This window comes from Phoca vitulina, unplaced genomic scaffold, assembly GCF_004348235.1.
Source record: "Phoca vitulina isolate PV1807 unplaced genomic scaffold, GSC_HSeal_1.0 scaffold4, whole genome shotgun sequence".
NCBI lineage: Eukaryota > Metazoa > Chordata > Mammalia > Carnivora > Phocidae > Phoca > Phoca vitulina.
Genome location: NW_022589707.1, coordinates 58438260 through 58464897, shown reverse-complemented (window position 1 = coordinate 58464897; position 26638 = coordinate 58438260). Strand labels below are relative to the sequence as shown.

Sequence of the window (26638 nt, the reverse complement as noted above, 5' to 3'; positions counted from 1 at the left end):
TAGACTTTTGTTTATTGGGAGATTTTTGATTACTGATTCAATTTCTTTGCTGGTTATGAGTCTGGTTAAATTTTCTATTCTTCCTGTTTCAGCTTTGATGATTTGTATGTCACTAGGAATTTGTCCATTTCTTCCAAATTGCCCAGTTTGTTGGCATAAAATTTTTCATAATATTCTCTTATAATTGTTTGTATTTCTGTGGTGTTGGCTGTGATCTCTCCTCTTTCATTTGTGATTTTATTTATTTGAGTCCTTTCTCTTTTCTTTTTGTTAAGTCTGGCTAGGGGTTTATCAAGTCTATTGATTCTTTCAAAGAACCAGCTTTTAGTTTCGTTGATCTGTTCTAGTGAGTTTTTTATTTGTTTGTTTCTGTATCATTTATTTCTGCTCTAATCTTATTTCCCGTCTTCTGCAGGCTTTAGGCTTTATTTGCTGTTACTTTCCTAGCTATGTTAGGTGTAAGGCTATGTTTGTGTATTTGAGACTTTTCTTGCTTTTTGAGGAAAGCCTGCGTTGCAATATACTTCTATATTAGGACTATCTTTGCTGCATCCCAAAGGTTTTCGACTGTCATGTTTCATTTTCATTTGCTCCCATGTACTTTTTAATTTCTTCTTTAATTTCCTGGTTAACCCATTCATTCTTTAGTAGGATGTGTTTTAACTTCCATGTATTTGTGGTCTTTGCAAATTATTTCTTCTGGCTGACTTCAAGTTTCATAGTGTTGTGGTCTGAAAATATGCGTGGTATGATCTCAGTCTTTCTGTACTTTTTGAGGGCTGATTTGTGACCCAGTGTGTGATCTGTTCTGAAGAGTGTTCTATGTGCACTCAAAAAGAATGTGTATTCTACTGCTTTAGGATGAAATCTTCTGAATGTATCTGTCAAGTCCATCTGGTCCAGTGTGTTATTCAAACCCATTGTTTCCTTGTTGATTTTCTGCTTAGATGATCTGTCCATGGCTGTAAGTGGGGTGTTAAAGTCCCCTACTATTATTGTATTATTATCGATGTGTTTCTTTATGTTTGTCGTTAATTGTTGCACATATTTGGGTGCTCCCAAGTTGGGGGCATAAATATTTATAATTGTTAGATCTTTTGGATGACATAATGCCCTCCTTCGTCTCTTGTCTTTGGTTTGAAATCTAGTTTGTCTGGTGGCGTCTGGGTGGCTCACTTGGTTAAGCGTCTGACACTTGATTTTGGCTCATGTTATGATCTCAAGGTTGTGAGATCCAGCCATACATCAGGCTCTGCACTCAGCACAGTCTGCTTAAGATTCTTTCCCTTTTGTTGCCCCCCCCCCCCCGGTGTGTATGTGTGTGTTTCTCTAAATAAATAAATTAATTAATTAATTAATTAATTAAAATCTAGTTTGTCTGATATAAGTATGGCTACTCTGGCTTTCTTTTGATGTCCATTAGCATGATAGATGGTTTTCCATCTCCTCACTTTCAATCCAGAGGTGCCTTTAGGTCTAAAATGAGTCTCTCATAGGCAGCATATAGATGGGTCATGTTTTTTTTTTTTTAATCCATTCTGATACCCTATGTCTTTTGTTTTTTTCTTTTAAGATTTTATTTATTTATTTGACAGAGAGAGACACAGCGAGAGAGGGAACACAAGCAGGGGGAGTGGGAGAGGGAGAAGCAGGCTTCCCGCAGAGGAGGGAGCCCGATGCGGAGTTCAATTCCAGGACCCCGGGATCCTGACCTGAGCTGAAGGCAGATGCTTAACGACTGAGCCACCCAGGCGCCCCTGATACCCTGTGTCTTTTGATTGGAGCATTTAGTCCATTTATATTCAGAGTGATTATTGAAAGGTATGAATTTAGTGCTGTTTTGTTACCTGGAAGGTTGGTTTTTCTGCTGGTGTTCTCTGTTCCTTTCTAGTCTTTGTTGCTTTTGGTCTTCTTTTCTCCACTCAGAGAGTCTCCTTTAATATTTCTTGCAGGGCTGGTTTAGTGGTCACAAATGCCTTAATATTTCTTGCAGGGCTGGTTTAGTGGTCACAAACGCCTTTAGTTTTTGTTTGGGAAACTATCTCTCCTATTCTGAATGACAGCCTTGCTAGATAAAGTATTCTTGGCTGGATATTTTTTCCCATTCAGCATGTTGAATATATTCTGCCACTGTCTTCTGGTCTGTCAAGTTTCTATGGACAGATCTGCTATAAACCTGATCTGTCTTACCTTGTACTTTAAGGACTCTTTCTCCTTGTTGCTTTCAGGATTCTTGTCTGTGTATTTTTTTAATTTGACTATGATATGTCTTGCTGACTGCCGGCTTTTGTTGAATTTAATGGGAGTTCTCTTTGCTTCTTAGATTTCAGTTTCTGTTTCCTTCCCCAGATTAGAGAAGTTTCAGCTATAATTTGCTCAAACCCCCTGCCACTTTTTCTCTTTCTTCATCTTCTGGGACTCCTATGATACCAATGTTATTATGCTTTAAGGAGTCACTGAGTTCCTTAAGTGTGTATTCATGATCCAATACTTTTCTTTCCCTCTTCTTTTCAGCTTCATTTTTTCCCATAATTTTAGCTTCTGTATCACTAATTCTTTCCTCTGCTTCATCCATCTCCATTGTCATGGCATCTGTTTGGATTTGCATCTGTTATAGCATTTTTAATTTTGGCCTGACTAGATTTTAGTTCTTTTAATCTCTGCAGTAAGAGATTCTCTAGTGTCTTCTATGCTCTCTTCATGCCCAGCTAGTGTCCTTATAATTGTTGTTTTAAATCCTAGCTCAGGCATCTTATTTGTATCTGTATTGATTAAATCCCTCACTGTGACTTTTTTCCTGTTCTTTCTTTTGGGGTGAGTTCCTCCATCTTGTCATTTTGTCTGGGGGTGGGAGGGAAAGGAATCTAGATCCTAGGTATGTTTTGGTCTGCTTGTTAAAAGCAGCTAGATCCAAAAAATAATAAAAATAATAAATTTAAATTTTAAAAATTAATTAAAAAGTAAAAATACATAAATTAAAATTTTAATTAAAAATAATAATTAAAAATAAAAAGGAAGATAGATCCTATTTACCCTAGAGCTGAAGCTTTCATATTCTGATCTGTAGACTTGGTGCCTGCAAGGGGTTTGTGCTGGTGTTCTGAAGGAGGGGCCTGTTGCTCTGATACTCAGGCGGACTTGCCCTAGTGGAGATGCACCTGCAGGGCACAAGGGGGCGGGGCTTGATGTAAGCAGCTTGCTTCGGTCTCCACTAGGTGGTGCTGTTTTGCTCCCTGAAGTTTTTCAGCACTGATGGGCGGGGTGGAAATGGCGTTGCCCTGCTCTCTCCTCCTGGGATGGGGAGCTGGCACCTGCCACCCTTCAGGAAACCCTCACAAAAGAGCACACAATCACCTCTCCTGTGTCCCTGGCCTCTGTTAGATCCCTGTCTTCACCCTGCCTGCCTCTGAGCTGTCTGCCTGCCAGCTGGTATGGCACTCCCGTGTTTTATCTCGGGCACAGGCTGGGTTCCAAAACTCCAAATTTTAGAGATCCCCATGGGTGGGATCCACGCTGATCTCCTGGCGGAGGGTCTGGCTGAGCTGCAGCTGTCCAGAGGCTAGTCCCAGAAATCAGAGGTGCGACCACACGGTGGCTTGGAGTTTGTGGCAAGGCATAGCAGAAAGCCTGCCAAGACTCATTGCTTTAGCCAGCGCCTGTGTTCCTATGCTAGCTAATGGGGCAGCTCAGTGGCGCCCTCTGGGTCCTTTGCCCCTGGAGAGGTCACAGCAACCCCTCTCCCAAATGTACTCCAAGCAGGGGAACTGCCTTTCCACATGAGACCCAGGGGATCCTCAGACCTCACTGCCCACTCCTGGGTCTCTGCCCTCCTTCCCCCCTGGAGCACTGCTAACTAAGACCCAGGCATGACCCTGGTGATTTTGCCAACCTTTGAAACTTCACACTTTGTGATCTCTGAAACTTCACACCCTGCACTTCCCTATTTGTAAAAACTTGATGCTCCACTCTTCTCCTTTTCCCGGTCAGTGGTTTTAGGGAAGAGTTTTTCTTGTGCAGTTCTCTGTGCACCCATTCCCACTCTTTCTTTCTCTCTTACTCCTCCCTCTGCAATCAGGACTCCCTCCCCATTGAAGCACCCGCATCTCTTCTCTCCCCCAAATCAACTCTCTGCAGTTCCTACTTTTCACGATGTCGCAGTTTTTTATTTGTTTGTTTTTTAGCTCTAGTTGTGCATTTTCACTCTCTCAGTCCTCCGATCAATTGCTTGGATGTTCAGAATGATTTGATATTTATCTAGCTGTGTTCGAGGGAGGAGGTAAGCCTAGGGTCTCCCTACTCCTCTGCCATCTTAACTCCTCTGAGATTTTGCCTTCCTAAATTAGTAGAGTCAGGGGAGACATTATTATTATGCTGTTCTTTTTTTTTTTTTTTTTTATGAATAAGGGACAGGAGAGGGAAAAGCAGCCAGTTCTTATCACTGCCAGGATACCAGTCTTGAATCTGAAAATAATAGGATAGCTAATTAAAAGGAAAACAAACCAACAAAAATCCCAAAATCCAACAATAACAATAAAACTACATAAAACCTCCTTGATAATTGGGGGTCATATTTATTTACAAAGTAATGGAGGAGAGTAAAATTGCATGAGGTCCATTTTACTCTTAGGTTGTCTGTATACAATGATGTAAAAAGGATACGAGAAGAAGGAATGTTCTGTTCTAAAACTTTCTTGGACCAGCTTGTGACTTTTCAAGATGACTTTGTCATATGCTTGAAAAGCAATTCTGCTAGAGAAAATTCCAGAAAATTAGTAATGTCAGATTATGTAATGCTTCCAAGATAGCAGGATTCTATTATTATAGCGACAGCTAATGATTGCAAACAGCTCCTGGTGGTATGCATCTTACACGCTAATGAGTAGCTGGCAGTTGAGATTATCAGATGAAGCCTTTGTGCTGCTCCCCATGGCAAGTAAAGCCAACTGTTAAAAGTCACCAAGTTGTGGTGATAAACTAGAAACACCCCTCCCCCCGACCCAGATCAAGAAAAACGTACAGAATGAAGAAAAAAAAATCCAACATGGCCCCTGTGTGAAATCTTCACTGTGAAGTTCTCTGGAGCTCTTTGCACTCTTCCAGAATCCTGTCTAGCCTGGTGCTATGTAATTATGAATTTGTAGCTCAAGATCTTCCAACTTTCTAAGTATTTTAGATACTCTGTTTAGGATAAAAATCATACCTGTTTAACTTACCAGTTTGCTAAAAGCAACTATATTCATCACGTTAGGGAAGTGAGTTTTATTAAATCATATCACTTCAATTTTTTTTTTTTTTAAGGATTTTATTTATTTATTTGACAGAGAGAGCACAAGCAGAGGGAGCAGAAGGAGAGGGAGAAGCAGGCTTCCTGCCGAGCAGGGAGCCCGATGCGGGGCTCGATCCCAGGACCTGGGATCATGACCTGAGTTGAAGGCAGACGCTTAACTGACTGAACCACCCAGGTGCCCCTTTATCACTTCAATTTATAATGGCTGTTATATATGTGCATGATGTCACTTTGCAGTTAGGTGACAAGTGAAAAGGTTAAAAGTGTTACATTAAAGGACAGGCTCTCTTCAAAGTGAGGTTGCCATCACCACTTTGTATTCATCTGGGTGTGTTGTAAAAACTGCCCTGGTATGTTCTGAGGACATCTCTGAGCTGCTCCAGACCAGCGGAAATGGAATGGAAATACTACTTCAAGGAAAAAAAAGAGCAATGTAAAATTTCCTACGGTTAGAAAAGAACTTGTTCATGTATTTGTAAAATGGTTGATGGTGGATATTAAAATGCTCTTGTGTTTAGATTCCATTGGAGTAGTTTAAAAGAATGTTAAAACAGTTTTATTTCAACATTTGAATATTTATAATATGCTGGAAACTACATCCTTTATAATTTTTAGTGGAAAGTTTTAGATGTTACCTTAAAAATGCAAGGGGGTGCATAATGTCTCACAATCCTTTTACGGGCTATGTGAGCACTGCAGTATGATTAGTGCCTTTGAAACTTTTTCCCTGCAACCCAAACTAAGAGATACGTTTCATATCATGACCTTAGCACCCAAAGCAAAAGTTCATAAACCATTATTTACCATACATGATACTCTCTGATAATCTTTTTCCTTCCTTTCCCTTTCTTCTTTTTTTTTTTTCTCTTATTTCATTCTATTTAAAAATGTGGTCATGACCCACTAAATTGAGTTTACGTCTGCTAAACGGTTGGGACCTGCAGTTTGAAAAACAGCTATAGATCCAAGATTCAGTTCTTTGTTTTTGTTTGTTTGTTTGTTTCCTGAGTGTTTTGGGGTGGAGGTGCTGGTCTGAGCGTAAAATCAGAGAGGTGGAAATAAAATTTATTTTTTTTGTAATTTTTTTTTTAATATTTTATTATTTGACAGAGAGAGACACAGCGAGAGAGGGAACACAAGCAGGGGCAGTGGGAGAGGGAGAAGCAGGCCTCCCGCCGAGCAGGGAACCTGATACGGGGCTCGATCCCAGGACCCCGGGATCATGACCTGAGCTGAAGGCAGACGCTTAATGACTGAGCCACCCAGGCGCCCCAGAAATAAAATTTATGTTAATCCTTCAGTTCAATTAATTGGCTTTCAGACTTCCTGGGAGCTTGTCTGTGACATCAGTTTAAAGGTCTTTCCTTGTCCCCCACTTGCTTATCCTCTCAGATACCCGTACCTTTCACCCCACACCAGTATCACCTTCAAAAATAAAAAACCTATCTGGGATGACAAAACAGAGGAAAACCTTTGGGTAATCCTAATTGGTAGTCCAAAGTTAATGGATAAATTTTAAAAGGGGTTAAAATCATCTCTGTCATACAAATGTAAAAATCTGTCAAAGACTACTGAACTCTAAGGAGGGAACTTGTAAGATATGACTGGTTCAAAAGAGAACTCAGAGTATCACCACACATTTATAGTCAAAGAAGGAAATGTTGAATTTATAAATGGAGGCAAAACTGGTCTCTATCCCACAGAGCAAAACTGGTCACTATCCCACAGAGCAGTAATTAATGCATTTTACCAGATACCTTTCTGTGGATAGGAATTATTGGCATGATATCCATTTTCTACAAGTTACCTCCTACAGAGTGGTGATATAACCTAGTCAAAGATAAACAAAAGTTGCCATAACCCAGATGGATAAGCTAGCCAGAAGCACTAAATTTCAAAGCCTTTCACAATTTTTCTTTATGCTGACTAGATTTAAGCTGTTACACACATTCCTGGCCTAGGTTTAACGTTCTGCACCTGAAGGCCACATCCAGTTTGTGGAGAGTTTATTCAGTCTGTGAAGTATCTTTTAAATATTTTCAGTTTGTTACTATCATCAAAAAACTAGCTTTTTTCCAAAATAATTCGATTTCCACTTTGTCTTGAAAAATCCGAGTTGGTGACACTGGGCCCACATTCCTTCATGAAACTATGATCAGACACACCAAAGGTGCCTTCTGTTTTGTTTTGTTTTGTTTTGTTTTTTAAATAGAAAATAGAAAAACGGGAATACTACAAAAAAACTGTACAGTGAATATAAACTGGACATGCGTCCTGGTAATGACAGCTATTAAGTTTGGTGTATATTTTTCCATATTTTTGTTTTCTAAGTATAAACATGCTTATCCCCCCCACCCCTTCACACACAAAAAATAGAAATTACTTTTATAATTAGAAAGGCTGCTAGTTTTTTTTAAAGAAACAAATAAATTAGGAAAACTACAGAAAGAATAAAATAGTATAAAACAAATACAGTAAAAAGACATACCGTAAAGAATATACAAAAAAGATGTTAAAAACAGATGATTAAAGAATTATAAGTAAATCATATCAGCTAAAATGATTTATTTAAAAAAATGTTTGAGGAAAAATAAATCACTTTAGCTGGAAGGTTCTCTGAGGGGGTTGAGCCAGCAGGAGCAGCAGTAGAGGGCCCCAGGCTCCTAGGCCCACTCACAGCCTTAAAATGGGCCCTTCAGTCTGAGGCAGCTTTGGATGGTCAGGCCGCGTTCCACCGAGCTTTCTAGATGCTTTGGGATCATCTTCATGGGGGAGAGATGAGCTAACCACAGCTTTAGCCTGGTCCTGTTTGTGTTTGTTGTTGTTACTGTTTTTATTGTTGGTTTTAGCTTGGCCATAACAGCGAGTGCAAATCCGAGTCCAGGCTTTCCTAGCTCAAAACCATCAAAAGCTCTCTTTCACTGGTTCCTGAATCAAGCCCTCACAGGCCTCGTTTTGGTGAAGGGCTCCTCCTCGCGGCTCCCTGGGTATGTGTCTCCCTCCGTCCTCCCTTCCTTTCTGGAGGTGCCTGTGGGAGACGGGACTCCCCTTCGCTCCTTCTGTCCCACGGGAGGCTGGCTTCACGCATACTTAGCTGCTTGGCATTTGAATTTACCACCCCTGGGTTATGCTGAAGAGGTCAGTTGTTTCCTGCAGTTTTGAAACAATATAGTCGAGTTAACATTTAAGTCCTGATAAGACAGCCAAGTATGTTTTTGAAATTATTGAAGAAAAGGGAGTGTACACATCACTTTGGTGGTAATTAAGGGGATGTGTTTTCATAGTATAATTTGAGATCTTAGAGATCATGACCTCAATGCTTGAACTTTTACATTTTCCATTTGAAATACCACTGATGTTCATGATTCCAGCTACCACTTAGGTGCTAACAACTCCTTTTCTCTGGGGCACTAGGTCCTATTTTTCTAACTGCATTTTACATATTTACATTTGGACAAGCCACGTTTTCTTTACATCTAGCTTGTTTGAAACAGAATTCATCATAATTGCTCTCAGACTTTTCTTATTCATAATATCACGTTCTTCTTTCAGGCTTGAACTCTCAGTTGCCTTGTAGTAATTCCTTTCCATCTGCATTTTGTAGAGCTGAGAGTCCCTGGGTCCTACTCCGTATTTCTGCACATCTCTTCTTTTTTCATTCAAACATCTCCCATCTTCATCCATTCCCTTTTTGCTATAACTCTCTAACTTCTTGATTCCGTGCTCTCAATCAGCCTCTTCAGCATATTATTTTAAACTTAATCTTTCTGAAACACGACTTTCCTCAAGATCCTGCAGTAACATTAAACAGATCCTGATCTGCTACTGTGGATATTCTAACATATTCTTGACTCTTCAGCCCTTTCAATAATTTGTCTCCGCCTTTCTTTTGCAGTCTTTATTTCTGCTGCTTATGTGCATGCCTCTGTTGAGATTAATCCCTTTGCTGTCCTCTAAACGCACTGTACTCTCTGTTCATAGTGACCCTTCTTACCGGAAAGGCCTTCCTTCTCCTTGCTTTTGTCTGTACCCTACCCAGCAGATGACGTTGAACTCAAGGCTACCTATCTGTGAAGTCCAACAGGACTCTTCTAATTCTCACTGATCCTTCTGGAATCCTTCTGGAGCAAATATGAAGGGAAAAAAATGTGTTTGTGTGTATACATACAGACATCTCCTGCTTTTTGAAAGTTCACATTACACTGCTTTGCTCTTACGAAAGACTTACCTTAGTACCTGTTGTCGCTAACTGAAACAAGTCTGGAGAGGATTTTCCACTTTTATGAAAAAACGGCGAAAAGTAAAAATAGGGCTCAGTGTTTGCAGCAAGCTAGCATAGAGGCAGTGTGCATCCTAAGCAACCCGAGGGACCCTGCCAAGCACCTTGCCTGGGAACTGCACTCAGCATCTCCACATCAAACTGCCATAGGTCTCCACTGGGTCCCCGAGCATCTGTGCTTTATCTGGATTTATTTTGTGTTTCCCTTAGCAAGATGTGTCCTAAGGTACCTGAAAAGCTGAAGAGAAGTTATTTTGGGGGTCTGGGAATGTTCAAAAATTTTTCCATACAAATTAATGGTAATTGCTTTTTCATTTTATGCCATTTGGGCTTAGAAAAAGCTTTTATAGAAGTGCTCTACATTCGGATAGCAGGGGAAACTTGTATGTTATTACAGTTAAGTGGCCGCTGTTGATCAATCACAGATAGGAATTGCGGTGTATGTGCATTTTACATTACCTAGTAGTCTATTGAAATTGAAAGAAGATAAATTGAGAAAACCAGGTTGCCTTAATCCTTTTGTCATGGGTAATATTACTTAATAGGTAAGCCTTAGAATAATAGGGAAAAATAAATATATTACTTGCCCTACTCTCTGCCCTTTCAGAGCAATAGGATCTGCCCTGTCTAGCGATCAAGCTAGCCCTTTTATATGCCTTCTCTGCATACCATTAAAAGTGAAGACACTGTCCTTTTATTTTTCAGTTTTGTGTGGATACACAGAGAAAAGAAGCATTTTGTCCTTTATACAAAGACTGTATCTGTAACACACACACAGGGGTTTAAGAGATTTGAGACAATTTTCCGAATCATTGTGAACTAAACATTTATATGACATCTAGGATATTGTGCTAATAATGAATTTTTAAAATAGCTCTATTGAGTTATTATCAACATACAATAAATTGCACATATTGAAAGTGTATCGTTTGATGAGTTTTGAGATATATTTATGCCCCTGAAACCATCCCCACAATCACTATAATAAACATATTCATCAGCCCCAAAGTTTCCTTGTGTTTCTTTGTAATCCCTTCTTCCTCCACCCCCCTTCCCCATTCCCCAGACAACCACTGATCTGCTTTCTGTCATTATACATTAGTTTGCATTTTCTAGAAGTTTCATATAAATGGAATCATGCAGTATGAACTCTTTTTTGTCTGGCTTCTTTCACTTAGCTTAATTCTATTGAGATTCATGCATGTTGTAGCAGATCTTAGGGCTTCATTCCATTTTACTGCTAAATAGTATTATGGATATGCCAGAGTGTATCCATTTACCTGGTTTGGGACATTTGGGTCGTTTCCAGTTTGGGCTATTACTAAAAAAGCTGGATGACATTTGTGTACAAGTGTGGACATACGCTCTCAGTTCTCTTAGGTAAATACCTGAAGGAGAAGGTCTGGGTCACGTGGTCGATGTATGTTTATATTTTCAGGAAGCTGCCAAACTCTTACTCATCGTGGTTGTACCGTGTTACACACCTCCTGCAATATACAAGACTTACAGTTGTTCCACGTTTTTGCCAACACTTGGCATGGCAAGCCTTTTAAATTTTAAATATTTTAATCAGTATATAGTGCTATCTTGCGGAGATTTTAATTTGCATTTGCCTATTGATTAAGGATGTTGAACATCTTTTCATGTGATTGTTTGCCATCCACATATCTTCTTTGGTGAAGTGTCTGTTCCTATCTTTTGCCCAGTTTTTTTTTGAGTTGTTTTCTCATTATTGAGTTTTAAGAAACACAAACTGATGCAGCCTGTGTATAGTTTAAATTTGATGTTTTAGGTCATGAAAAATTTAAATGCTTCACTTAATTACTTAAGTTACAAATTCTGTACAAAACACTTGCATTAAAAAGAGAAACCAAGAGTCAGACACTTAACTGATTGAGTCACCCAGGTGCCCCTTGGTGTGGCTTTTATAACAACATATTTAAACTTTTGGGGCTTGAGACTGACTTAACAGAACTACTTTTATAATTTCGATGTTCATTCCGTTTCTGTTTTGTGGCCAGACATGAAGAAGTACTGGAGGGGCGCCTGGGTGGCTCAGTCGGTTAAGCGTCTGCCTTCAGCTCAGGTCATGATCCCAGGGTCCTGGGATCGAGCCCCGCATCGGGCTCCCTGCTCAGCGGGGAGCCTCCTTCTCCCTCTCCCACTCCCCCTGCTTGTGCTCTCTCTGACAAATAAATAAATAAAACCTTAAAAAAAATATTGGAAATTTGAATACTTCTGTTGGAATGCTTTTCTTTATATGCTAGAATGGGAACCGCTTTTTAAAGGGCTTCTCTTTCTTTGTGTTCACAAAGCTCCTTGATGTAGCACCCTAATGGTACGTGACACAGTGAACTAAGCAAGCCACATGGCCACCTCTACCTCCAAGGAGGAAAGAAAACTGCAGTCCTATGTCTCCATAAGGCAGAGAGCCAGTGAACAACCCTAATGATTCCATGGTTCTCATTTGTGGTCACCACAGACACAGTTCTCTTCACTGTAGGCAAGATAACTCACCCCTCCCTAAGGGCAGTAATCTGAACTGCACCATTCGGTCACAGCATCACACTCGAAGTCCAGTATCTCTCCATCGGGCCCAAGTGTGCCATCTCTTGGTCTGGAGACTTCGTGAGTTAAAATGACCCACCTCCCCGTCCCCTCCCACTCTGGTGGAACTGGGAAACATACTGCCCGAACCACTCTCATTCAGAAAGGGGAGGAATGGGAGATATACAAAAGTCATGGAGTGGTAGCAATTCTGAAATGGAACTGAGCAGGCTTTTGGGGGGGCCCCCACCTTGGGTTGGAGGATGTTTATTAATTATGCCCAGATTCTGCTTTCTGGGAGAGGCCCCCAGTCCTTGTTCTCCATGCCCATTGGCTCCACCCTCTTGGAGTTTCCTCCTTTTCTAGTAACTTCCTTGGCTATCACTGAAGCGGGCCTGGAGAATAGGCCCTCTTTGGGGTCTGAGCAGTTTCTCTGGCAACTTTCTGTCTCTAGGGTTGTTCTAAATATCCACTAGTCACAGTCCTCCTTTAAGAAAAAAAAAAAAAAAGATTTATTTATTTCAGAACAGGGGGAAAGGGAAAGAGAAAGAATCTCAAGCAGACTCCACACTGAGTGAGAGCCCGATGCGGGGCTCGATCTGATGACCCTGAGATCATGGCCCAAGCTGACTGCTTAACAGACTGAGCCGCCCAAGCGCCCTGATCTTCTTTTAATCCAGACTGGTAGTGGTCATTTTGGCCATACAGCTCTCAAACATTTTGTTGGCTTCTTAGCTATTTGATTCCAGTCGGCTTCATGTGTCCATAGCCAGACCTACAATTTTTGCTAGACATCTCTCAGATTTCCTACATTCCTCACTGCTTTCACCCCACAGGTCCTCGCTCCCTCCTTCCTTATATGAGGGTAACTTTTCTCTGTTAGGCTTCAGCTGAAGACCTAACCTCTTCGTCTGTTTTTCCTGAACCATTTTATCCCAAGTGAGGGGATTGACTACATGCCACATTGAAGCAGGCTGAGGTTTTAATACCAGGTGTAATGATTGTATTCTTGATTTGATGCTTACCCGAGGTTTAGTTTTAATCAGCTGTTGTTCCTTCAAAGGCTTTCTCTTATTTTCAACTGCTTGGGGTTGAGAAGTCAGTTGCCTTTTCCAGTCTTTCAAGTCTTTGAATCTGAGCTCTATTTTTGTACATTCCTGCCTGTAAGCCAACCAGTTCTCTTCTGATACCATTTCCTTCTCGCACATGCTTCTCTTCATCTTACTCAGTTATTCTTCTCATCTCACTCTGTCTTTTCATCTTTTGCATTTGCTTTTGCATCTAATCTCATTTTTCACCAGTTCCGTATGGGCCATGTCTCCTTGTCCTCTGCTGAGGATGCCAAACTATTTCCAGACCTTTCTTTTAGACCAGTCACTGTATCTTGTAAGTGTTTTCTTTGAGGATTTCAGAGGCTGCTCCTTTTCCTTTACTGAACTATTTTCTTGATCACATGCCTTGTGTTATTCTTCTCCAGTTGTATGTTTTCTATCAACAAATAAGCTCCGTTACTGTCCATTCGGATCCACAGCTCAGGGCAAGTCGACCTTCACAAACCGCAGTACAGTTCTCCGTTTCCAGAAGGCTTTTGCTCAGATAAAATCTTTATTTACCCTCCCTGCTTCATTTTCTGGTGTGGGTGGAATATATGAAACTAAAATGTGGAGCACTTGCTGCCACCAAGCCTTACATTGCTTTGCTTATAGGGACTGTCCTCAGAATGTGACGTGTCCTCTCCAGTTCCCCCCAACTTCCTTCCCCGTTGTTTTCTAGGAGTTGTTGTTCTCCCTGAACATACAAAGATGGGAGGAGAAAGAGAAAAGTGGGGTGTGTGTGTGTGTGTGTGTGTGTGTTGGGGCACACAGTCTTACCAACACAAAGATCTGCATTGATGGGAATTTAAAGTTGGTTGCAATGGATACAGTCAGCCCTCGAGTGTCTGAATCAGGTAACCGACTGTGGAGGAAGTTAGAAGTGCCTTCCTTTCTTTTTTTCAGGTGGCCTCAGTTGTACGAAGCTTAAGCTGGTTACGGCATGACAAGAAACCTGGACAAGTTTTTGTTTTGTTTTGTTTTTCCTTTCACCAGTCCAGTGTCCAATTTATAGTTAAGCGAGATCCTTCCAGATTCTGGCGTTATCTATTGATTTTAGTCTTATATGTATAATTTCCTGCCTGTTCAGAAATTGATAAAGGTTGCACGGTTCAAGACACACATGATTTTGAACTGAAAGTCTGTGCCCCTTAATTTCTGGGTTTGTCTTCTGACACCTGGAGAGGGCTTATGTTCTTAAGTCTGGTAATAGAATTCTTAAAAGTAATTATTGTGATATCTCTGTGTTTGGCTTTTTACTAAAAAGGGTAAGACTTTTTTACATTTTCATCTGAACTTGACATTATATAGTGTTTCTGTTTCAGACAGCAGCAATGTTTCCCTTCTTCAGAAAATCTCCGGAATCTAAAAAGCCCTCTGCACCAGATACAGAAGCAGATGGATTTGTCCTTTTAGGTGAGTCTTTTTAAACAAAATCATAATTGGTTGAATAATTTTTCCTTTAAAAGATTACTTGAAAATTATGTGATTGATTTTTTTTTAATTATTTCCTACTAATTCCAGAATTCATTTATGTATATGGAATCTATAAAAATAAAGGTCATCAATCACTTAGATTATTGTCATAAAGTCATACACTTCTTATATATTATCTTGGCTGTATCCTTCAAATTAAATGTGTAAAATCATCCCTTATTTTTTTTCTATATGATAAGCTGGTGAACCTTTTTAATTGTGAAAAACCAGAAGTCTTGAAGGATCCTTGGTAGATCAAGTTCTGTTTTATAAATAGCACCAAACCTTGCTTCTTAAGTTAGCATCTGAAATTAAATTAGGCATCCAATAAATAATTTGCTGAATTAAGTATACTTTTTAAATATGTTAAATTGTGTCTCCTACATGTTTGTTAAGACTGGTTTATTTTCTGTGATAAAATTGATACCTGCAGTTATTACAATTTTGGTGGCTTTAAAAAAATTTCTTTCAAACAAATACTATGCTCTTTCCAAGGGGAATTCTGAAAAATAACATTTCCCTCATGTCACTGTGTCTTTCCCCCGAGGAAGAGATTTGCAGTCTTTGAATAGTTCTTCCCAGAAATTCTCTCCCCAGAGGGTGGTGAGCCAAAGCCTAATGTTCCCACGTAGCACGCATCCTCTTCCACTGTGGACTTCCTCCTGCCAAATTCAGCTCCTTCCCTGAGAGGATGTGCATAAATTCATAGGGTATTTGCTCCCTGGGATGTTTCTCAGGTGTCTCCCTTTCCAGATTCTAGTTTCCTACCTCTCACAGTCTTTATCTTGGCCCAGTCAGACTGGGGTCCCCTTGTATTGGCAAATGCTCTATGTGTCTTGAAAAGTGGAGGATGGCTCCTTGGATTTAAGGGTGATCCTGAATTTTCAGTTTAGACCCTCTCAGAGCCAGGGTTCCTGCCAGTCGTCTTTCCCCACACTTTTAGAAGTGTAGGTGGCTGGGTCTCTGCCTCTTCAGCCCTTCTCTTTAGGATCTGGTCTCTCACAGAAAGGACACAAAGGTTTCACCCATCTGGCCCTCTTCCATTGCTAGGCCTTAACCTCTGGGAGACAGATTAGAGTTTTTCTTGTGGCTAAATGTTACCTTAGAATATCCCATCTTTTCCACAGTCGAGTTCTGGCAGGCCAGAATATGCAGTGCTGGCAGATGCCCTTTCCCTTCTGGCACTTTCTGTGAATCTGCCTCATTTGTCCTGGGACAGGGGCAATAACTTGGGTGGTCACAGTTGTTTTCTCTCTGCCCAGATCCTCTACACCTGAGGCAAAAATCGTGAGGCGTTGTTTGACCAGGGGCAGTGGTTTTTCCTGGGGAACTTTCTGACGGGTATAAACTGGGGTGCCATGCACACGCCTGCTTTTCTGGCCCTTCTTACCACTCAGGAATTTGTGCCATGGCTTCCAGGTCAGAACTGGCTTCCTCAGTCCCAACTTCTGTTCCTTGAAAGTTGCTTCCCTCTTACCTCCTGAATTAGCCTCACTAACTGAACCTCAGGGATGCCTCTGGTCTCTTCTTTAGGCCTTTTGCAAGAAATTCATCTCTCAAAATTTGCTTCAACCAAGCCTGGTGTTCCAAACTCTGTTCTGTGTTTCTCTGTGGTCTCAACACATATGTAGAGAACTTTGCTGCTTTTTGTTTCGTGATTCGAAATCAACATTACTGTTTTTGTACTCAAATAGCCATCTAAAGGATGTGAGATTTGTGCATAGACATCTTTGAGAGCACATGCTACTTCTAATGCTGGGCCTCAGAAACTCTTTGTGCGTCTTCTTCACCTCTCTGGCTCTCTGGCCTGCCACTTGGCAGCACTTCAGGGGTAAGTTTTAACCACAGCTGAAAACACTCAAGCTGCTGCTCTTTCAGAAATCTCCTCCAGTGTCTTGTGGCTCGAAACATGTAGATGCTTCACTCTAGCTAGCTAGACCAATAGGGGCCCGGTTTCCAGGCTTTTCTACCTCAGCAGGTGAAGCTTATTTACTGTGGACTTTTCCCCTTCTAGAAAAGACTCTGGTTTAAGAAGTGGTCTTTAGGGGCGCCTGGGTGGCTCAGTCATTGGGTGTCTGCCTTCGGCTCAGGTCATGATCCCAGGGTCCTGGGATTGAGCCCCGCATCGGGCTCCCTGCTCAGCGGGAAGTCTGCTTCTCCCTCTCCCACTCCCCCTACTTGTGTTCCCTCTCTTGCTGTCTCTCTCTCTCTCTGTCAAATAAAAAAATAAAATCTTAAAAAAAAGAAGAAGAAAAAGAAGTGGTCTTTAGCTGAGCCTCAGGAGACACAGAGACTTTCAGCTTTCCTAATTCCTGAGGAAACTTCCAGCACTTCAGTACTCTCATCTGCTCTCGTGTTCCAGCTGTGCCATGTGCTGGACCTAAGCCCTAAGGGTACACTTCCCTGAAAGCCGACATGCTGTGCCGTAAGGGCATTTTCCCAGGACCATCTCGGACGGAGTTGGGTGGGTGCTGTCCCTGCACGGTACCTCCCCTGCAGCAGTGGTGTCCCCGGCAGTCATGGTGACACTTCTGTCGTCGTTCCACTGCAGCGATGTAATTTGAAATGCAGCTGGTGGCCCTCCGTGTTTCAGATGATCCAAGCCAGACAAGTCCCCTAGATGTCTGCTGAGGCTCCTTGGTCCTTCAGCTTCCATGAGTGTTGAAGCTCGTCTCTGTTTAGCCCTGTTGCCCTCCAGGTGCAAAGCTCTACCCCTTCACCACTTTCCAGGAAAACCCTCGCATCTTCCTACTGTCCCGTGAGCTTAGTTACTCTCCTGACGTTGTGGTGCTACCAGCCAGCATCAGCGTCGGCTCTCTCTTCCTGTGTCTTCCCTCCTTCCTCGACCACACCAGCTCCCTTCTTCCTCAGGCACACCTCAGAGGCGCTACGGTGAAGCGCGGGTAAGACTCCTGACTCGAGCCGGACCCGTCGGCTCTGTATCCCGGCGCTCCAACTCGCCAGAGCCTCTGTTTGACGGGAGGCAGAACTTCTCCTCGCTCCGCTTAGGGTCTCTGCCTGGGCCTGAGAAGTACATACACATAGGCCGCGTTGACGGGAGAGAAGCATGCAGGTTTTCACACGTACACGGGAGCCCCCCTAGGAAAATGAAGACCAAAGAAGTGGCAAAACTTACGTGCTCATATACCAGGTTGAACAAAGAGGCCACTGTGGAAGAGTAAAGAATGTGGGGAGACTAAAGGAAGATAAGAGTTATTTTAGCAGGGTCTGTTTGTACAGAGTTCTCTTGGCCTCAGTTCTCCACCTCTGCTGATAAGAATGTTTCTTTCCTCCTGGCATCTTCTATAGGGGGCTTTATCTCCTGCTTTCAGGAAGGAAAGGGGAGGTCAGAGAACCCTTTTTTGCACCTGCTGTTTTTCAAGAGCCTTTAGCTCAGAATAATCCTTATGCCAAGTGGCATATTTTGGGGTGGTATATTTGCCACTCCTCACCATTTTGGGCAAGTTATATAACCTCCGGGGTGGGAGGGCATTTAGAAATAGGACCAACCCCGTAGGGTTATTGAGAGGATTAAGTGGGTTACCATGCGTAAGATGCTTAGAACAGTGATAGTATTATGTCCACATATAGGTGAGGACTTAACTTTTCTGAGTTGTTCCAGCTAACATATAGCAGATCTAGAAGTAGTCCAGGCAATCTGACTTTGGAGCCTAATCCTCTTAACCACTAAGCTACCCATCTTTTTTTTTTTTTAACATCATAATATTTTAAATTTTAAGTCTTTAGATATATATATATATATATATATATATATATATACATAAGGATATATATATATATCCTTACTGGTCCGAAGAGAAAGTGTTGTGTTTGTTTTCATTTTTTAAATGAAAGAGTGTTGTTGTTCCTAAAGTTGGGCTCTAATTTTGGCTACCTCAAACTTTTCAGTATGTAATATGTAATGTATAATATTCTAAATATTTTTAAATATTGCAGACAACTGTAATCTCTTTAATGAGGTTGAGGTTGGAAGATGGTATGCATTATTTAGTTAGTAAAAAATGCATAGACAGTTAGGGACTTAATTGATTTGACTGGTAAAAGTCAGGACAGATTATTAGGAATATGGTAGGCTGTCTTAAAAAATGGTTTTTAAAGTGGTAACGTCTTTTTTTAAAGCTGACTTGTTCTGCTAAGCTGTTCTTTTCTTATCATGTGATAACATACTGACAAATGTAATACGTACTTTAGTCTCAGTGCATACTGTGTAAAATATTTTGGAAAATGCCAAATAGGTCAAATGGTAGATATGAAATGTTCTTATTAACATGCCCCATACTTGCACACGTGTATTTTCATTATCATATATCCACATAACTTTCTTTGTCCTCACGTGCAGTAGATACATTGCAGGAAAATAAACATATATGGTGGGTTTTGTTGTGTTTTGGAAGTGATACAACCAAGTGAAGATTTAGAAACACAATTATATTTATGACAACAACTTCCTCTCGATACAGTTTCTACAGAATTTGTTAGATTATCATTGTATGTGGTCTTCATAACCTGTTTCTAAAATGGTCAGAGTAAATTATGTTGTGAAAAGTATAAATTATCTCTTTTTCCCCACTCGAGAGTACCTTTTACCCTAGGCAAGCCTTCCTGCTTAACACAAATAGGTTTTAGGTCACAAAGATTCGATGGCATTAGATGGTGTTGCTGAAGTCAACACCCCGCGACTTGAAATTCAGGGTTCGGGCAGAGCCTAGGCACTGTGTTGATAATAGGAATATCTGGGCTGTTGGTATATAATTAGCTCACTTTTGGACAGAAAGCTTTTTCCCTGTTAAGGTTTCCAAAGCTTTTAGCCTTTGTGAAATGTCGAGTGTGCTGAATAAGGACAAGGGGAAAAAAAGCCTCATAGAAAAACATCCTTTCCCTTGTAACCAGTTCCTATTCACATAAGAAGGTACTAGCTATTCTTTCATTCAGTAATGAAGTTGAAGTAATCCTCCAGGGTACTCATTTTACACAAAAACAAATTGCAGTTTTCATTTGCATCACTGGGTGGCGATTTTTCTTAGTTTTATACTACTGTTTAAAACCCCAGCGAGCATGGTACTATTTGTAATTACCAGGGTTTTCTTGTGTTATGACATGTTTAATTGTACTTTTAAGACATTATCTTTAAGTTGATTACAAATTTACTACTGTAGTGTGCAACCTCATAGTTATTTTAAATTAAGGAAAAGGGTATCTGTTGCCTAGATGTTGGCATATAATTCCTTCCAAAACTAAGACAAAGGCATGAATTAGCTTATTATGTTATGGCAAAAAGAAGGAAAAATAACAGCAACAAGAAAACCCCAGAGAATATAAGATGAAAAGGAATAATTTAGATTGCTGTTGTTATGTTTGCTGACATTGTTGACCAGATACTGAATAGAACTTTGGAGCAGGCGGAATGAAATCGAGCAAGGTCTGCCCCAGAGATGGAAGAGCTTGGGTTACGGTCCAGCCAATGTTCATCATGGCTTTCAGAATTTGCAGGTGCTTCTTCTTCTTCTTTTTTTTTTTTTAAGATTTTATTTATTTATTTGACAGAGAGAGAGAGAGAGCACAAGCAGGGTGAGTGGCAGGCAGAGGGAGAAGCAGACTCCCTGCTGAGCAGGGAGCCCGATGTGGGGCTCGATCCCAGGACCCTGGGATCATGACCTGAGCCGAAGGCAGACACTTAACCGACTGAGCCACCCAGGCGCCCCTTTGCAGGTGCTTCTTAAAGTAGGGCACGAGGACCCGTGGTTTCCATTAAGCTAATTATTTTGTAAAACTGAATCGAGAATCAGAGGTTAGTAATTCCGTAGCTTGGATTTCATCTTTGAAGTACTGATATTGAAATATGTAACTCACTCTCACATTGCATTTTCCAGTTGAAGTGATAGATCAGATTTTGAAATGTAATGGGTTATTTTTAAGGTTGACTCCTACTGAATTCCTCATCCTCGGAATCATTCAAACCATGTATACACACTCAAGTTAAACTATTCCATTTTTATATGGAATTTTTGGGTAATCTTGTCGTCTCTGTGTTCCTTCCTTTATTTAAAAGTGGAAATTTAGCTGTGTGCAAGACAAATTTACATTCCAGGAGATGAGGGACAGTAAGTCATTTTGATTCTCTCTAGGACTGAAGGCTTTAATTAAAACAACAAAGATAAAGACTAAACAGATTTTTAGCGTGTGCTTCCTATTTTTACTCCCTGTTCTTGCAACAGAAATATACCAAATTTAAAAAAGAAAAAGGAGAGTGTTGATGGATTTTTAAAAAAGCAACTGACCCTATTAATAGCTCTTTACCCATGTATTGTGGTATCCAGAAAAACTCAAATTACAATTACTTTACTTGGCAATTCTTTGTATTTTTACTCGACCTTTCAATTCTAAAGCAAGCATGCCAGGATTGTTAAACTTACTTCATTATGCACTTGTTTATTTTCCCATTATGGATAGAATTAACAGAACTTTGACATCTGTTGGCTCCTAATTCTGGTTGACCTGTTCACCTAGCGACACTTTAGAGTTGGAAGTGTTCAGGCAAGGGTGTCCTGTGTGGGGTACCCCCTGCCTTATCTCCTTGACTGTGCAGATAAGAAGGAACATCATGGGGCAAAGGAGAGGTGTGGACCGTACTGAGAAACAGAACTGAGCCCTCTGTTTCATACAGTTAATTGTGAGCAAGTCACTCATTCACACTGGGGCTCCGTGATGTCAGTCGGATGATCTGTCTCTGCCTCCCTGGTTCTAACCCTCCTGTGCATTAGGGAGCGCTTTGAGAAGAGACTGGTGCTGGGGCCTCCAGAATCCCTACATTCTGGTTAGACAGGCTTGGGGTTTGGCCCAGACAGGAGTATTTTTTTTTTTTTTTTCAGTGTTCTCCAGACAGTTCTAGTGTGCGTGCAGGGCTGAGAACCACTGCTATTCATTCTCTGTAATTTAGTGATCATACACTTTGAAAAGGACCTCATAAAAATATAGACTTATGGTTTCTCTTCCACTGTAGTTGAGCCATAAACAAATAAACAAAAAGCAAATAAAACCACAACATTTCTAGGTTAAACACATTTCCTTTCAAATATTAAATAGGCAAAGAAGCAGAAACCTTCAAGTTTCTTGAAGTAATATATTTGGAACCTTAAGTATTTTTTTTAATCAGTGGAGCAATTGAGAAGCATTTTATTAACCTAATTATACAAATGTGAATTCCAAGTGGCCTAAAACTCTTTTCGTCTTTAACCATAGTACATGTATTTGACGGATTAACACCTGTAAATTCTGCAAAACCACTCCAAGAGACTTTTTCTTTGAGCTAAAACCTTCGGGCCACCATATTTTTGGTGTAGCTATTTGGGGGTCATTGACTGGTTTACTCTGCTGCTGTTTCCAGGGGGCACTTACTTCATACAACATCAGTAGGAAAACAGTTTAAGCACACACACCATATTCCATAAATGAGTTTCCTTTAGTTTTTCGTTGGAGGCTTTCATAATGCTATATCTTCCACATTTGAGACTATCTAACTGAAAAGTTATGATGAGTAGCTTTTATATTTGAGCTTAAAAGTTTATTTTTTCTTTCATTCTGTTGAGGAAATAAAGAATGAGGATGACAATCAACGTAAAATGTACGCTATAAACATGGTACTTTGTACTGGTAATTCAGGTAGTGTTGGAAGACCTAAGTGTTGGCTTTCTGGTAATCTTAATAATATGACAGTATTCTTTCATATTTTAGCGGTTGTCTTACTCAGCATCTATATTTTCCCTTTGAATGCAACCAAAGCTTATTATGAAGGGAAAGATTCTTACTAAGGGTAACACATTAATCTTCATAAATGTGAATTTCTGGAAAACGTATCTTCTTCTTTTATCATGATAGAATTAGGGTGTTACCTCAGAATAGCATTATCTAATAAACTAAGCCAGAAGAAAAACATCTTAAATTTGTGTAATGGAGTCTTTTTTTTTATTGTAGTGATCACTAATTGAATACTCCTGAGCACCTCCTCTGTAACAGGTGCTCTGCTCCTTGTTAATGCTGCAGATTCCTGGGCCTGACCCATACCTAGTGAAACAGAATCTTTGGAGCTATAGCCTAAGAATCAGCATTTTAAAAAAAGCAGTGCATGTGACTTTTCTATGACAAAAGAGACAAGAATATACAATCGGGAAAAGACACAGTCTCTTCAACAAATGGTGCTGGGGAAACTGGACACTACATGCAAAAGAACAAAAGTGGACCACTTTCGAACACCATACACAAAAATAAACTCAGAGTGGATTAAAGACCTGAATATGAGACCTGAAACTACAAAACTCCTAGAAGAGAACATAGGAAGTAATTCGTCTGACATCAACTATAGCAACATCTGTCTAGATATGTCTTCCTGAGGCAAGGGACACAAAAGCAAAAATAAACTGTTAGGACCATGCCAAAATAAAAAGATTTTGGACAGCAAAGGAAACCATCGACAAAACAAAAAGGCAACCTACTGAAGGGAGAAGATGTTTCCAAATGACATATCTGATAAGGGGTTAATATTCAAAATATACAAAGAACTTATATAACCGAAAACCAAAAAATAAAATAATCCAATTAAAAAACAGGCAGAGGTCCTGAATAGACATTTTTTCAAAGAAGACATACAGATGGCCAACAGACACATGAAAAGATGCTCCTTCTAATAAGGGAAGTGCAAATCAAATCCACAATGAGATACCACGTTACACCTGTCAGAATGGCTAAGATCAAAAAGACAAGAAATAACAAGTGTTGGCGAAGATGTAGAAGAAAAGGGAACACTTGTGCACTGCTGGTGGGAACGCAAACTGGTGCAGCCACTGTGGGAAACAGTATGGAGGTTCCTCAAAAAATTAAAAATAGAAATACCATATGATCCAATAATTCCACTACTGGGTATTTATCCAAAGAATAGGAAAACATTAATTCAAAGGGATACATGCACCCCAATGTTTATTGCAGCATTATTTACAATAGCCAAATTATGGAAGCAGCCTGTGTCCATTGATAAAGAAGATGTGGGGTATACACACACACACGCACACACACACACACACTCTGGAATATTACTCAGCCATAAAAATGAAATCTTGCCATTTGCAACACATGAATGGATCGAGGGGGTATAATACCAAGTGAAATAAGTCAGTCAGAGAAAGACAAATACAGTATGATCTCACTCGTGAAATAAAGAAACAAAACAAAGAATTTGTTTTCTGATTAAAAAAAATACTTAAGGTTCCAAATATATTACTTTAAGAAACTTGAAGCTTTCTGCTTCTTTGCCTCTTTAATATTTGAAAGGAAATGTGTTTAACCTAGAAATGTTGTGGTTTTATTTGCTTTTTGTTTATTTGTTTAGGCTCAACTACAGTGGAAAAAGAAGCCAAACAAAAATCAGACTCTTAACTATAGAGAACAAACTGATGGTTACCAGAGGGGAGGTAGGTGGGGGGATGGGTGAAATAGGTGAGGGGGATTAAGAGTACATTGATCTTGATGAGCACTGAGTAATATATGGAATTGTTGAATCACTATATTACACACCTGAAACTAATATAACACTGTATGTCAACTATACTGGAATTAAAAAAAAAAAAAAGAATCTCTGGTACACTGTGGTTATCAGTTAAATTATAAACTGATACCCTACAATTGGTATTTTCATTAAAAAGTCATACTTTTATGATTCTCTGTACCTATATTTTATATATACATACACACACATAGATACAATTAGTCATATTTTTAATGAGAAGTATTACGTATACTAAAGCCTTACATTATAGTATAAATGACTTAAAGGAGCCATCGTTCTGAAATTTTTCAGTATTCTAAGTCAAGTAGCTCAGTGCTAAACTTATGGAATGGTTTCATTTTTATTTCTGGCATCTCTTATTTCCTGATGCACAAGGTGAAAATATGCTTGGTGACACCAAAGGAAAACGAACCCTTAAAATAGTTTGTTGATGGATTGGTTGAAAGAGTTGATAACTATGATAACCAGCCATTGTCCCTGTTGGTCTCCCTGTGTTAGGGGTTCTTAGCCATGATGACTTTGGGGGGGCTGAGTGGAGTGTTCTGTAAACCTCCTGAAATTATATGCAAAATTTTGTATTTGCATTTTTCTGAGCAGAAGGGTCTTTGCATTTCATCCGATTCTCAAAGGTCTGTGTCCCTGAAGAGGTTAGGGAATCACTTTTCTAGATGTTGCTATGTCTACAGATGTTTACTAGCCCCTTGGGCTCTGTGATCTTAGGGTATTTTTATTTTAACGTCAGAGGCAGCACAGTCATTGTCAGGGGTGCGTCACATCTCATTGGTCACTTGTACTAGTCTGGCTTCAGAAAATAGAATGACTTTTGAGCAGCTAAAAGAAAATTAGGGAATAATTACTATACTGTCAGATACACTGCCAATGCAGCATCTGTAAGGAGGTTGCAACCTAAGTGGCAAGACCTCCAAAAATGAAAATTAAATAACATCGCAAGACAACACTATCAAACATCAGGTGTAAGATAGGATGGCGTGTACCATTAGGGACAGCTCAGTCGTGTGTCGCCGTTTCCCTGTCTTGTCCGTCTGGTATGAGTATACATGCATACTTTTCCAGTGATGCAGTCAGGACATGATACTGTAATTAGTTGTGTTGTCAGAAAAACTAAAAGCAGGCAGATGATAATAGAGATGTACAGATCCCCAAACTGTGACTGGAGAACTCTTTTACTTGTTGTATTAAACATATAATTAGTAATGATCGTTTACTCTTGGTTTGCTTTTATATGGGCCTGTCACCGTTCTTGTAGTAGCTCCTCTGTCATTGTTCTGTAATGTTATTTAAACTTCTATTTTTATATGTTTTACCACTTGGATTGTAACCTCCTTCCAGACATCTTGTCTGCTGTGCGTCTCACCTAATAGCACAATGAGTTCCATAAAGCACATCCTCAATCTACATGTTGTCAACAGGTTTTAGAATGACTTCTAGATCATTTAGTATTTGATTAGAAAACTTGGTAATGTCTTCTCTTGTGTTTCTCCAGTGGAAATGGATCTTTGTTGACTTACGTTACCGATCACTTGGGCTTTTAAATTATACTAATTTTAGTTATTAACGCAAACTGAAATAAGCATTCGGAGCAGGTTTGCCTCTTCCAAATTCATTCCTGCTTCTTTCACACTTCAGAGTATTCACTTCGTCTCCATGACCATGTGTTTCAGGAGAGACTGGCTTTATTCCCGGCCCTGGGAGCTCAGTTCTAATTTGTCTAAGCCAGTCAGGGTGGCCCAATCCACCTTGCCGGCAGTTAGTTTCAGAATGGGCACCCGTGGCAGTTCTGCCTGACTGGATGTGAAGGAAGGTCGGCCGAGGGGCTCAGAGGCAGATACTGGAGAGAGAGCCCCCTCTTCCCCTGGCAGCTATTTTGGATGAAATGCCTGGTGAAATGCCTGGTGACGTTGCATACGTCGCTGCCACCTTTGCTGAGGGGAGGTAGCTCAAGACAGAGATAACATGTTGAAAATGGCAGAATAAAATGAGAAAGCAATTTGGTCCATGATGGCATTGTTGAACTGATATACTTAAAAGCCTGGCATCTGCCAACCTCTGGACTTCTTGCTAGGTGAGATAGTAAATTCCCTCATTACAGTTTAAGCCGCTTTTAGATAGGCTTCTGTTCCTTGCGGCTGAAAATGTCTGGACTGATGTTTGACAAGTATGCTTGTAGTGTCCAGACTTCATGGGATATATATATTTCTTCATTTGATGTGTATATAGGAAAAGTTTATATTTATATCCTCCAAAACTTAATTTTTAACAAAACAGCGTATGGAAATAGTCTTGAGTTACATTGCAAATGAAATGAATAGGTTATCACAGTCACATGTAAATATTTGGAAAGATATGGCTCCTGGCATCAG

At 40.2% G+C, this 26638-nt stretch overlaps 1 protein-coding gene across 5 annotated transcripts in view; it reads left to right on the top strand.

The window, feature by feature from the left end:
- UMAD1 (UBAP1-MVB12-associated (UMA) domain containing 1) overlaps window positions 1-26638 on the top strand; it is a 211803-nt gene that overhangs the window by 14037 nt on the left and 171128 nt on the right. Inside the window, exons 1-2 of one of the 5 annotated variants that reach the window (XM_032402066.1) lie at window positions 5422-5462; window positions 14530-14620. In XM_032402066.1, coding sequence (XP_032257957.1) covers window positions 14539-14620 — 82 coding nt within the window. In that variant the 5' untranslated portion in view covers window positions 5422-5462; window positions 14530-14538. Of the gene's footprint in view, window positions 1-5421; window positions 5463-12797; window positions 14062-14529; window positions 14621-26638 lie in introns of those variants that run through there. The other 4 variants (XM_032402067.1, XM_032402064.1, XM_032402069.1 and 1 more) reach the window with 4 other exon arrangements.